The sequence below is a fragment of the Equus przewalskii genome, chromosome 1 (assembly GCF_037783145.1).
Source record: "Equus przewalskii isolate Varuska chromosome 1, EquPr2, whole genome shotgun sequence".
NCBI classification, from domain to species: domain Eukaryota; kingdom Metazoa; phylum Chordata; class Mammalia; order Perissodactyla; family Equidae; genus Equus; species Equus przewalskii.
Window position 1 is genome coordinate 133,019,966 of NC_091831.1, and position 13,882 is coordinate 133,033,847.

General features: G+C 35.5%; 1 protein-coding gene across 2 annotated transcripts in view; it reads right to left on the reverse strand.

Moving 5' to 3' along the window:
* The window catches only part of MINDY2 (MINDY lysine 48 deubiquitinase 2), a 69,772-nt gene that overhangs the window by 13,751 nt on the left and 42,139 nt on the right, over window positions 1-13,882 (reverse strand). The window contains exons 5-6 of one of the 2 annotated variants that reach the window (XM_070578937.1): window positions 12,418-12,520; window positions 4,739-4,881 (exon numbers count right to left, since the gene is read on the reverse strand). The exons of the other annotated variant lie outside the window; for it this stretch is intronic. Coding sequence (XP_070435038.1) covers window positions 4,739-4,881; window positions 12,418-12,520 — 246 coding nt within the window. The remainder of the gene's footprint in view (window positions 1-4,738; window positions 4,882-12,417; window positions 12,521-13,882) is intronic. 2 annotated transcript variants of the gene reach the window in all.

Genomic DNA, 13,882 nt, shown 5'->3' on the forward strand with positions numbered 1-13,882 from the left:
ACTTGATTATTTTAATACTAATGAAAGAAACAGCAGAGGTACTTGTCCAGAGTTTAGGTATGAAAACCCACAAAACTAGGAATGATAAGATGACTTTTCAACAACAGGAAGTCAGTTAGTGTCCGTGGTCAGAGACAATGTCATTAGAGGCTGTGTAATCAAAACCATAGAGCATACTATGTTAGACAGTGGGGAAGTATGAGGTTGACTGGTAGATATTATACAGGAAAAAAAAAAAGTCAATTTGATTAACATGTCCACTGTGACTCTGTGATGGCAGAAGGCCTAATAAAAAAGTCTATGAAGATGGAATTATAAAGTTAGTAAACAGAGAATACTTTGTCCAGGTACAAGTTTTAGAAGTATCTATAATCTTCAGTGCTTTGGTGTATAAAGAGTCACCAAAAAGTCTAACCTAAGAGAGAATTTGCCCCTGACTCTATCCAATGTCTAGAGACAGGAATTAGAACAGACATATAGTACTGGAGAAAGTTATAACAGACATATACCTCCCCTTTGGTCAAATATAAGTCAATAGCTCATACATCTCTAAAGTTCCAAAAGAATTTAGATGACAAAAAATTTTTATGCACAAGTTAAGAGTTTAGCAAATTCCTAAGGAAATTGGTACAACCAGTAAAGAAATTGAAGATAACCTTTTCTAGGCAATCCTTTTTTGTCCTGCCAACATGGACTTCTGTCTTGTTGGTCTTGGTCCTGGAATGGTATATGATATGATATGGGTACCAGAAAGCATAAAGATCCTTTCTGCAAATCATAATAAAAATAAGCCCCACTAATAAAATAACATAGTTACACATATTTATGACTGATTGCCAATTTATTATTATCATAGGCCCCTAGTTGTGGAGACCATTTATCTCTCTTAGGACGTATTCCATCCAGATGTTAAATTTATTTTTTGTTGGAATAAATCTGGATTTCTGTGGGATGAAATATATCTACACAATAGGTGTTCCAATGGGGCTGGCCCCGTGGCCGAGTGGTTAAGTTCGCGCGCTCTGCTGCAGGCGGCCCAGTGTTTCGTCGGTTCGAATCCTGGGCGCGGACATGGCACTGCTCGTCAGACCACGCTGAGGCAGCGTCCCACATGCCACAACTAGAGGAACCCACAACGAAGAATACACAACTATGTACCGGGGGGCTTTGGGGAGAAAAAGGAAAAAAGATAAAATCTTAAAAAAAAAAAAAACAAACAAACAATAGGTGTTCCAAAGAGTTCACAGGGTAGGAAGATGGAAAATACAGTGATCATTAAATGTGAACGCATAAAATGGCCCTAAAATCTCATGGGTCTTCAAAAGTGAGATGTTAGAAGGCATTAGGAAGATCTAATGTAGCATTAAAAGTGGGTTATTTTTAGCTTATTTTTCACATCTTAATCACCAAATCTGGTTGATTATATCTCCTAAATGTCTGTGGAATCTGTCTACTCTCCATTTCTTTACCATCCTAGTCCAAGTCACTATAACCTCTTACTGACCTCCCCACAATAGTCTCCTAATTAAATCCACATCGACTTTTGCCTCATAGTCCAAAGCATCTTAATATGGTACAAGGGGCTGCGAGACACACACAACTAATGATAACACTCTTTAGCCATAGAATAAGGTTTACTGAGAAAAATTTAGAAGGCAGAGAAACAGCAGGATGCACACATTCTCTGAACTATCATTATCTCACAGAAGGACATACTTAGTCCAGAAACAGACACATGACAGAAAGCGCTCCAAGACAGCCACCGTCTCCCCAACCACACAGGAACACTGGGAATACCAAGTTGACTAGTCAAGAACATCCTGGTCGGGGATATGGCCTTGATAGAAAAGGGAACATCTAGAGCTCAGTTTGGGTAGGTTGTCTAACTACAACCAATGACAGCCAGAGACCTGTTTTCCCTGTGAACTATCTCACTCCTGCTGAGCCAAAAAAAGAGAAAAAAAGAACCACTAGGCCATCAGGACACCAAGGTCTGTTTCTCCTCTTAACTCAAAACTCTACAAGATCTGGGATCTGCCTATTTCATCAGCCTTACTTCCTGTCTCTTATTTTTTATGCTTCAGCCACACAGGCCTTCTTTTAATTCCTTAAGGAGTTAAGTTTGTCCCCTCCTCAGAGCCTTTGCACACGTTCCATCTGCTTAGTTAACTCTTTTTTTGTTAACTGATTAAACTCCTAGAAGATTCATTTTTCAGGTCTCAATTTAAATGTTGCCTTCTATAGGAAGTCTTGGGGCTGGCCTGGTGGCGCAGCGGTTAAGTGCGGACATTTCGCTTCTCGGTGGCCCGGGGTTTGCTGGTTCAGATCTCAGGTGCGGACATGGTACCGCTTGGCAAAAAGCCATGCTGTGGTAGGCTTCCCACGTATAAAATAGAGGAAGATGGGCATGGATGTTAGCTCAGGGCCAGCCTTCCTCAGCAAAAAGAGGAAGATTGGCAGTAGTTAGCTCAGGGCTAATCTTCCTCAAAAAAAAAATAAAATAAAGGAAGTGTTTCCTGACATCCTCAACTAGGTTATAAGTCCTGATAGAAGCACTCACAGCATATCGTATGTACCCTTTACAGACTGTATCTCAATAGAAATAATAACTGTTTGTGCAATTATTTAACATATGTCCCTTGCCAAACTAGGAAGTCCTTAAATGGCAGGAGCTGTAGCTGCCTTGCTCAGTCTGCAGTGCTAGTACTTAGCCAAGCACCTAGACATACATCGTGCTCAATAGATATTTATTAAACTAATGAATGAAGTGTGCACTTGAAGAGATCAGGTAAACCAACACAACTTAGCAGTATTTACTATGTAGCAATAGTTCTGATTCTGAGGTTCTTTGGCCTTAGATTTCTGAGGTGTATGAATGACTCTGGGCCCATACTAGCACACATCTAGCTCAAATGTGGGAGCAATACAAACGAACCCTTGCCATAACTAATACGGGCATAGGAGAGCTAGAGCTTTAAAGTATTCTTGTAGAAGCAAACAAATCATTTTTTTTTTAAAGATTTTTTAAATTTGTTTTTTCCTTTTTCTCCCCAAAGCCCCCCCAGTACATAGTTGTATATTCTTCGTGGTGGGTCCTTCTAGTTGTGGCATGTGGGACGCTGCCTCAGCGTGGTTTGATGAGCAGTGCCATGTCCGCACCGAGGATTCGAACCAACGAAACACTGGGCCGCCTGCAGCGGAGCGCGCGAACTTAACCACTCGGCCACGGGGCCAGCCCCAACAAATCGCTATTTTAACTACTTTGTGCAATTCACTGATTAAAGTGTTGAAGGAAACATGAAGACCTGATTCCTGATTTCTATAAGCTTACTTTCCTTTAGAAAAATAAGATATTTACATGGAAAGAAAACTGGTAACAAGGTACTCATCAATAAGGGTGAAGTAAGGAGGATATGACCCATAAGAGCTGGAAGAGGACAGGTAGAGTAGCGATCCCCAGGCTTAGCTGCATATTAAAATCACCTGAAGAGCATTTAAAAAATACTGACGTTCAGGGGTCAGCCCCATGGCCGAGTGGCTGAGTTCGCGTGCTCTGCTTCAGCCGCCCAGGGTTTCACCAGTTTGGATCCTGGGCGCGGACATGGCACTGCTCATACAGGCCATGTTGAGGTGTCGTCCCACATGCCACAACTAGGAGGACCCACAACTAAAATATACAACTATATACCTAGGGGCTTTGGGGAGAAAAAGGAAAAATAAAAAATCTTAAAAAAAAAAATACTGACTTTCAGATCCCACCTCCAGAAATTCTGATTTAATTGAGTTGGTGGTGAGCTCTGGGCATTGATATTTTTTTAAAAGCTCGCCAGGTAGTTCTAATATACAATCTTGGTTTAGAACTACTAGTTTAAGGAGAGAAGGAGTAGCTTTACTGAAGAGTCAGTATTTGAAATGCTTCTTAAAGGAGTGGTGAAATTTAAATAGGCAAAAAGGAGAGAGATCTTTCCAAACAGGGATTAAGGAGTAAGAAATGGCAGTAAAGGTCTAGAAAGGAGAAAGCAATAAAATGTGTATGGGGATGATGGATTATTAATAAGTGGATAGAACATTATGGCTAAAGCAGTGTTGGAATAGGGAAACAGGAGAAAATATCTTGCATTTTTATCCTCTGGGCATTGGGTGCCACTGAACATTTTTACTACATTATTGACATAACCAGAGCAGTATTTTACCACAGAAATCTAGGGATAAGGTGATACACTTCTGAAAAGGTGGCAGCTGTAAAAACAGAAGGGATATGTGAACAGGTAACAAAAGGGATGAATTAGTAAGATTTTTTGGCAGAGCCATAAATGGCATGATAAGAATTTAAAGTCAGACTGATAACTATAACAGCAAACACTATCATAAAGACAAATCTTGATTCTTCTAAACTCTGTTAGCCATCAAATATAAACTTCCATTATTAGCAGTCACCCTGGTTCTATCTTTAGGGCTTCCCTTTTTTTTCCTTCGAAAGAAAATTATAAATATTTTTTTAATGCAGTAATCTGTGAGAAATGAGTTGAGATTTAAATAAAAACAAAAAACTGATTTGAAGTAACACTTAAATTGCCAATCCATTTCATCCTAAAGAAGTATTTAATAATTATCTTCATAATTTGATGGTTAAGGAATATTGTGCTAAAATTTTTTATTTTGAAGCATATCATAAGACATCTTTAAATCAAGCTCTTTGATTTAGAGTAACAATTAAATAGCTGTTTCTATATCATACCTTGTATTTGGTCATGGTGCTAAAATGATTATTCCGAAAGAACACACAAAGTTCTCCTTCCTGAACCGTTGAAGTTAGTTCACATAATCCATGGTATGTCAGTTGAGTGGCTGTATTATTTAGAAACTGCTCAGCTACAAAGCCTATGGAACCAACGCATAATATTAGATGGAAGAATAATTTAAAAATTAAAAAGTTTTCTATTTACATTGTGTTCCAAGTAGGAAGAAAAGCCAATCAAAATAAGATTTTTCCTACTGTAACATGATGGCCCCAAACTGGAGATTCTTCTTTCTAATTCTGCTACAGAATGTGTCTATAGACATTTCCATCCTAAAGAAACAGTTATATGAAATTCTTTTTATCAGTAAATGTACTTACTTAGACTTGAGCTACTTCCAAAAAGGATTTCAGACAGCTTGCAATAAGGGGGACACAACAAAGTTAAAACCCACTAAAACAAGACAGCAAGAGTTAGCAATTTAAAAAGTGGGTAGGAGCAAAAAATGTCTATCAACAGCTACTTCCCCAATGGATGGGTGTTTAGAAATTAAAAGTAGCCTTAACAAATTGAGTTGCTTAAGATTTTAACAAAGATCCTAGATAACTCTCAATTTATAAACTGCTCAATTCTTGCCTTGAAATTAAAGTAGAAATGAGACTGAACAGAAAATAGTGAGATAACTGATGCCATTTTTATCCAATTCTCTTCCAACATATACCACTCATTATGTAGACCTATCAAGTTCAGAAATAGAAATGATCTCTTTTGTTTTCAAAACATAATGAAATATAAAGATGTTTTCTGGAGTTTACTTTAAAAGATCTATGTAGTTGATCCTCATTATTCACATGCGTTCATATTCGCAAATTTTCCTACTATCTAAAATTTATTTATAACTCCAAAATCAATAGTTGCTGTGCTTTCAGGGTCATTCCTGGATGTGAGCAAAGTGGCAAAAAATTTGAGTCACCCAACGTGCACATTCCCCACTGAGGTCAAACAAGGCAATGCTCTGCCTTCTTGTTTCAGCTCTCATACTGTAAACAAGTGTCCTTTTCATGGTGTATTTAGTGCTACATTTTCCACATTTTTGTGCTTTTTTGGGGGTGATTTTTACCGTGTGAAATGGCCCCCAAGCACAATGCTGAAGTGCTGGCTAGTGTTCCTAAGTGCACAAAGGCTGTGATATGCCTTATGGAGAAAATACACATTTTTGCAGCTTCATTCAAGCAAGAGTTATAGTGCTCTTGGTCATGAGGTTAATGTTAAAAAATCAACAATATATATTAAATAAGGTGTCTTTAAACAGAAACACAGATAAAACATGGTTATATACTCATCAGTGGATGAAAATCTTGTGACCAGAGACTCACAGGAACCCAATCTTGTGTTTCCCCTAGGAGCAGTGGTTCAGTCTTCACAGCAACTTTATAGAACATAACTACCAGCAATAATGAGAATCAACTGCATAAATATCTTAAAAGCCTATCTTTCTCTTCTTCCCTTCTTTCTTTTCCTTCCTCCATTTGCTCCCTTCCTTTAAAAAGGAAGAAATGTCTCAGAAGCAATAAAGGGGAAGAGAATGCTCTAAAAAGCTTTATAAGTGAGCAGAGAGGTACAGATATCAGGAGTAAAGATGAACCTGTGTTAAGAAGCTGACACCTCAACAAGAAATTGAAAATAAACTTGGTAGAGCCACAGGCAGCTGGATAGTAGCGGTTTTTTCTACTCCCTCTCCATCCCTCCCACAGCACTTCAAGCTGCAAAGTGGTTGTAAAAAGTTACTAATATATCACACTATTCCAAGGAACTGGGTAAGGTAGGAGGGGAAGTGGAAAAGTTATACACAAGGCCACAGCCAAAGTAAATTTATAGCACATTTGCAACTTCTTGGGTTTATACATTTAGAAATAAGAGCTCCCCACCTCGATTATCATCATTACTTTGCTAAGTACCAAGTTACTGAGCAGAATGTATGTTATATACTAAAGCACTATTATATAGCATTTAAAGAGTAAGCATTATGCCTGTGCGGAGAATTACTACTGCTGTCTATAATATCCATGTTATTAAACACTTCCTTCAGAAAGACGTTTCTAAATGCCCCTCTCACACCTCACTGACACAACATCCTTTCTACAAATCCCTTTCAAAAAGATACAAAGTCAGTGGAGATACAGCACAATATTACTTTCATGTGTGTGCAATTCAAAACTTCAACACTAGAAAGGTCTCCCTCAGGTATTTCTTTCTATAGAACAGGACACAGGCTCAGAGAGAATAAGTGACTTGCTCAAGGACATAAAACTAGTTATGAAAAAGTGAAGACTGGAACCCAGGGCAATTGTTGGTATTAAGTTAAAAAATTTAATGCTGATTATTATAAGCGCAAACTGAATTGTATTTCTCCCCAAAACACACAGCATAGTCTAATTTAGTCTTAGAACAATGTTTCCTAATTCTTCTACCAACTCTTAAACAGTGACACTCCTGTGATTTTAGTGGAATGTTCAAATGCCTAATCTAGTTTCAACTTTTCATAACTAATTAAACAAATTTTGGTAAATGATTCTAAGTGTTACAGAGCAGTTTACTTATCTGCATTGCTTCAAATGAGAAATAGTTTATTTGCAACGTTTAGATTAAATTTCAATTTTATTGTTATATTGTTATTAATGATACTAAAGGTAAAAATTAACATAATGGTAATAAAATAACATTACTGAAAATAAATTTAAAAACTATTTTCCTGACATTAATGTATTTAAAAATATTTCTTCATTTCAGAAATTCAATACTGAATTAAGTTATCAAATTATTTTTTTCTATTACTGAAAAGTTATTAGAGAACATGAAAGTACTGAGTGCCTTAAAGGAGGTGAAAGAAGAAAGAATGTCAATAAAATTAGGCAAAAAAGGAAAAAGAGAGGGAATAGGAGAAGAGGAACCTTGGCTTATTTTACAATGTTGGCTGGATGTGGCCCTGCCTGAGATGGGTGTTGAAATTTAAACTCAGTCAGAACTTGACTTTGTCATGTGTTAGCTTTACATAAATGATCAGATTTTCTTTTTTATTTCATCTACTGTCAAGTTTCAAAACTCAAATACATTATATTTTTCCTCAAGAAGATGGGGCAAAACAATGTCCACTAATGTGACAAATGCCCAGGTTTTCTTTGAAACTTAGGGGCTCATGCGATTTGATTCCAGGGATGCAGTAGGGAGCCCAGAACCTCTTACTGTGCTAGGAAATAAGGAAGTGCTTAAGAAATGATGAGTACATGTCAAAAGAACATGGGATCCAGCTTGAGAGCATCCCACTGGCCATATTTGAGACAATTCTATGCATCAAAAAGAATAATGATAATAATGGATAATAACACACTGAATAAAAAAGAACCTATGAGTCTACATTGATAAAAATATTTTTTTAATGGAGGAGGAGGAGGAGAAGGGACAACTATTTTTTATAGAAGAATGCCAACTAATTAATGTAGGAATAAACGAAAATATCATAACCACCATAGTAATAGTTGATTCAGGTAAGAACGAATGCCAACTCTATTGGGTAAAAATTATTAGGAAATGGTATTTACACAGTTTCAAAGCATAACATCAGAGATTACTTATAAATTACAAAGGGGAAAGAGTATCTTTACAACAAAAAAATCTGGCAGGGGGCTGGCCCAGTGGCGCAGCAGTTAAGTTCACACGTTCTGCTGCTTCAGTGGCCTGGGCTTCACCAGTTCAGATCCCAGGTGTGGACTTACGTACCACTTGTCAAGCCTTGCTGTGGTAGGCATCCCACATATAAAGTAGAGGAAGATGGCTACGGATGTTAGCTCAGGGCCAGTCTTCCTCAGCAAAAAAGAGGAGGACTGGCAGGCAATGTTAGCTCGGGGCTAATCTTCCTAAAAAAAAAAATCTGGCAGATACCACCATAATCATATTTGAACATCACCAATAATGGGATAATCAGACATCACGTCTGACTTGATGCACTGGGAAAGACATGATGTCACCTATGTAGTATTCCCACCAAAAATATATAACCTAAATCTACTCAAGAGGAAATAATCAGATGAATCCAAATTGAGGACTATTACACAAAACAACTATTAAGAAAAGTCAGTATCACAGAAGACCAAAAAGGAAAAAAGAAAGGAAAAAGATTAGGGATCTGTTCTAGATTACAGGAGACTAAATTGATATGACAATTAAATGATCCTTGACTAGAGCCTAGATTGAAAAAAACTTAAAAGCTATAAGGGGCAGTATTGGGACAACTGGAGAATTTTGAATATGAACAGTATATTAGGTAATAGTATTGTATCAATGCTGAATTTCCTGAGATAATTATACCGTGATTATATAGGAGGATTCTTTGTTCTTAGGAGACAAATGTTGAAGCATTAATGGGTAAAGGGCTATGATATTTGCAACTAATTCTTACATGATTTAGGAAAAACAGTGTATGAACATAGAAAGAAAGCAAAAATTCAATATGTTAATTGGTGAATTTAGGTGAAGTGCATATATAGATATATTCATTGTGCTATTCCAACTTTTTGAGATTTCTGAAAATAAAAATGAAAGAAAAAAAGGAAATCAATATTACTTTGTCAAAAACAATGTGGATTCAAACTATAATCTTCAGTGTTTATGGCACATAATAAAGGCTCAATAAATATTTGAATAAATGAGTATTCTACAATTATTTCTTTAAGCATGTTTTTTACATAGAAACAATTGTTAGAGAAGAAATTATTCCTGAGAGAGCATCTGGATTTAAATGACTAGATCTATTGAAATTTGGCAGCTGGTACTGTGCTATTTTTTTCCTTATTGGTTTTTGCTGCCATGCTACAACCCATCATTATAACTAGATTCAAAAGGCATTAACACCCAAAAGAGGTAGCAAATAATAGTACTCTATGTAAACATAAAAGTTCTGTACTTTTACTTACAGTTATTGCCATCAAAAGAAAATGAACGTTATCTGAATGAAGTTGAAAGAATCTCTATTTGACTGTTAGCTAAATAACATTTCTTTTTCATCAAAAAAGAATGATAGTGAAAGTATTTCTTGTATTCTGCAACTTTTTTAATTTTTAAAAAATAAGTAGTTATCTAAGACCAAAGCTTAATACTTTTTAATAAATAAAGATTAGAAATAAACTACCGTTTGGATATTTTATTGATTCAGAAGGAAAGTTACAGTTGTAGGATAAATAGAAAAAAGAAAGGAGACTACTTTAGTTGAGCACTATTCCTAAGAAAATATGAAGAAAATGATGGAAGAAAGCTAATTGCTACGTTATAAGTAAAAATGTCTATTGTGGCCTTTTCTTTCCTATATGATTTCTTAGTGCCTTATAGAAGTAACCATTGGGGTTGAATAATTATTTCCAACACTGCATATTTGTAGTTTCTTATAAATAAAAAACTAGTTTAGCTTTTTTTTGTTTGTTTTTGGTGAGGAAGATTGGCCCTGAGCTAACATTTGTGCCAATCTTCCTCTTTTGTATGTGGGATGCCGGCACAGCATGGCTTGATGATTGGTGTGTAGGTCTGTGCTGGGGATCCAAACCTTCCAGCCGCAGGCCGCCAAAGCAGAGTACACAAACCTAACCACTATGCCACTAGGCCAGCTCCTAGTTTAGCTTTTTAATTGTATTGAATTCCATATATAATTATTCCTTGATATGGAATCTGATATGCAGAATTTCACCATTACAAAATTTATGTATCAAGGAATTAATCAATTCTAATATATATTACCTGAAAATTCTATACCACTAATATAATTTCTTCCTTGCTTCTACCAAGATGTTCTTATCAAGTACTCAATACTATACAAATCAGCTATAGCTTTTTGTTATGCTGGGGAATCAACATCAGAGAAATAATTATAGTTGTAACATCAGGTTGAGAAAAAGGAGAAGTGATGAAGGGACTGGTTTCTTGTTGTTGTTCTTTTTTTTTTTTTTTTTTTTTTGAGGAAGATTAGCCCTGAGCTAACTGCTGCAAATCCTCCTCTTTGTGCTGAGGAAGACTGTCCCTGAGCTAACATCCATGCCCATCTTCCTCTACTTTATATGTGGGACGCCTACCACAGCATGGTGTGCCAAGCAGTGCCATATGCGCACTCGGGATCCAAACGGGTGAACCCTGGGCTGCCTAAGCGGAACATGCAAACTTAACTGCTGTGCCACCGGGCTGGCCTCATGTTCATTTTGTTAATTAGTGTACTACCTAAGTCCTATCCTTGTTACATTGCATCCTGGCTTGGGAAAAATGCTGTTAACAGTGTTTCCTATAGCTTCTTATCCTATAAATCTATTTACCCAAATATCATATCCTGGCTATCATTCCATCTGTTAGCACTAATTGAATCCTATTGTTCCCTCAATTACTATTGAATGGTATATTGGAAATTACTGAAAAAGTAGGAATCCACAGATGGAAATTTTCTTTACAGTCTGCTTTTAGGAATGTATTTATAGTAATGAGAGCTTGGATAAGGAATGGAAAGTTCTAGTGAGTGGAATTTTGTTAATTGAGAGAAAATATTTTTTAACAGCTTTGTCCTCTCCTCCCTAAAATTTAAACTTTGCTGCCTGAGGTTGTAGTAAAAGAGTTATCATACAAATCAATGATTAATATCCCTATATATTTATGTGCTTATTGCAGGTAGAAGACTAGGATAAGCCTCAGCTAAAACATTGTATTTTCTTGCTACTTGCCTCTTGCTTAAACATGTTACACTTCTAGATAGATAATTGAGTAATATAATTAGTTGGGTTCTGATTAATCAAGATAGTAAGAGATTCATGTACACATCGTCTTTTAAATGTCCTTATATACTTTTGTACCTTTAATTTTTAAAAATATGGTGATTGTAATCAACTTTTATTATATATCATGTAAAAGAATTGTGTGTCTGAGAGAGAATGATAAAGCTTATCCCCTGCTTCTCATGATTTCTCTTTCTCTTGTTTTTCCCTCAAACAGAGAACAGTAGCCTCAGTATTTGTGCATATTTATGAAAAAGTGAAGTGGGTGGTGGGAAAGCTATATCCAAATGCTATGGCTCCAGATAGCATTCTAGTTTTAAATCAGCTCTTTCCTTTATTGACTAGAGCACAGCTGAAAATATATGAAACTTCTTCTATAATGATGAATTTTGCAATTTTAATTAGCTAAGGACTAGGAAAACTGATGATCAGAGGTATACTCTGACCCAGAAGGGGATTTCATATACTACATTGTACTGAAACATACGGCAGAGCTCTACTAAGATGAACACTTGAGCACCATAATACTCATCTCAGTCAACTGAAGCGTTCAGGACGAATTATAAAGTTCACCCAGTACTCCCCCTAAATAACACTTTTTTAAAAGAGTAATTATCAGTAACCCCTTTAATAACCATATTAAAGCTAGCAAGTGATTCCAAAGACTTTTATTAGAATTTAGGCCTGATTTTACAACTCAAGTGAAAAGGGTTCTAGGAAAAACCTTTCTGGCACCTTTATGAATAGTGACTTTTAATTCCTACAAGTAGCATCACTTGCACTTTTTAGAAGTCTTATTTAAGACATTTAAAATATATTAAATTATAAGACAAGTTATTTTGCCAAGAATAAGTCAGGTAATAGCAGCATTCACCCACCTTCACTAACCAGCTCACTATTGTCTGACTGCTTACAAGAGATGATCTTCTCCACTAGTTGGTTGTAGCTGCAGTTACCAACAGCTTTTACAATGTCATCAATCTAGAAAACAAATGACTGTCTCACTAATCATGATAAGATTAAAAACAATAACAAAGAAACCCATATCACTCTTTAGGGTTTTATTTTAATACAATACTAAATAGAAAAGTATTACTTATAAAAAAGAAAATCAGCACTAAAATCAGCACCCCAACAGTTTTCAATTTTGTTTACAGCTCACTATAACATATTATGAAAAATATTGCTTAGCTATATTTCAATTATGCAAAAACAATGAAATGGGATTATTACATGCAATTTTATTTCTTAAGGTTGTAAAGATACATTTAAGTGAATAAAAAGTAAACTATTTCAGGAGGAAAAATAAGAAAAATCTCAGGTTTTTTCCCCCTAAAAAACAAATGTTTTACATTTAAAACAAGGCAAATATGAAGATATTGATTTATGGGATTAACAAAGTTTTTCCATTTTGTTTATTATTTAGTTCCTAGCAAAGTATGGTGGAGATATGAGCAGATATAACTAATGTTATTTTCCTGAAGAAAAGTTAATATATATTAATCAGGGACAGTATTTGCCTCAAGACTCTTATTTCATCTTTGTCTTAGGAGGCAGTAGAAAAGTAAATTCAAAGTTTTAAGCTATATGAAAATAGAATTTGGCATCTCTACTCTCCCTCCATTATACTTTGACTATTGAAGAAAAAATAGGTTTCTGCTGTCTAAAGAACTTGATTGCCCTCTCATCCCTAAAATATATTTATAAATTACTTACATATACTACTGTATTAATATAATATACACATAATAAAACAAATACAAATTAATACAATGATATAAAAATAAGAGGGCCAATGTTTTCTTTCCATATCCAAATAATCTTCTTGAATACTTACTTTTTGAATACCACAAGTCTTGACATATATGTGCACAAGTAATACTCTGGACAGTGGTTCTCAAACTGGGGAGCTGGTGAAAAATATCTAAAAGAATTCCAGGCTCAAGTTGCTTCTCAATTTGTCTAAGTTTTCATTCCCCTGATTCATAGCAAAGTTTGAGAACAAGTGCTCTAGGCTATAATTTATTTTTTTTGTTCCTGCAAAATTCTAGGATAGTAAAAACCTCCTAACCATGCAAGTGGGACTCACAGTGGTTAAAAAGACCTAATAATTGAAAAAGTCAAAGCAGAGAATTATGGAAAATATTATATACATATCAAACATTTCCTGTTAACTTAAAACACATGAATGTATTCATTTGTCAATCTTTTGATGCAAAGCCTTTTAAAAAAGGACTTTTTTTTGAAAGCAGACCTTTTGGCTATGATTCTATGTAAACCAAACAAAAGAGTATGACTTCTGGTTTTGATTTATTTAAAATGAAAATTTAGACCCTTAAGAAA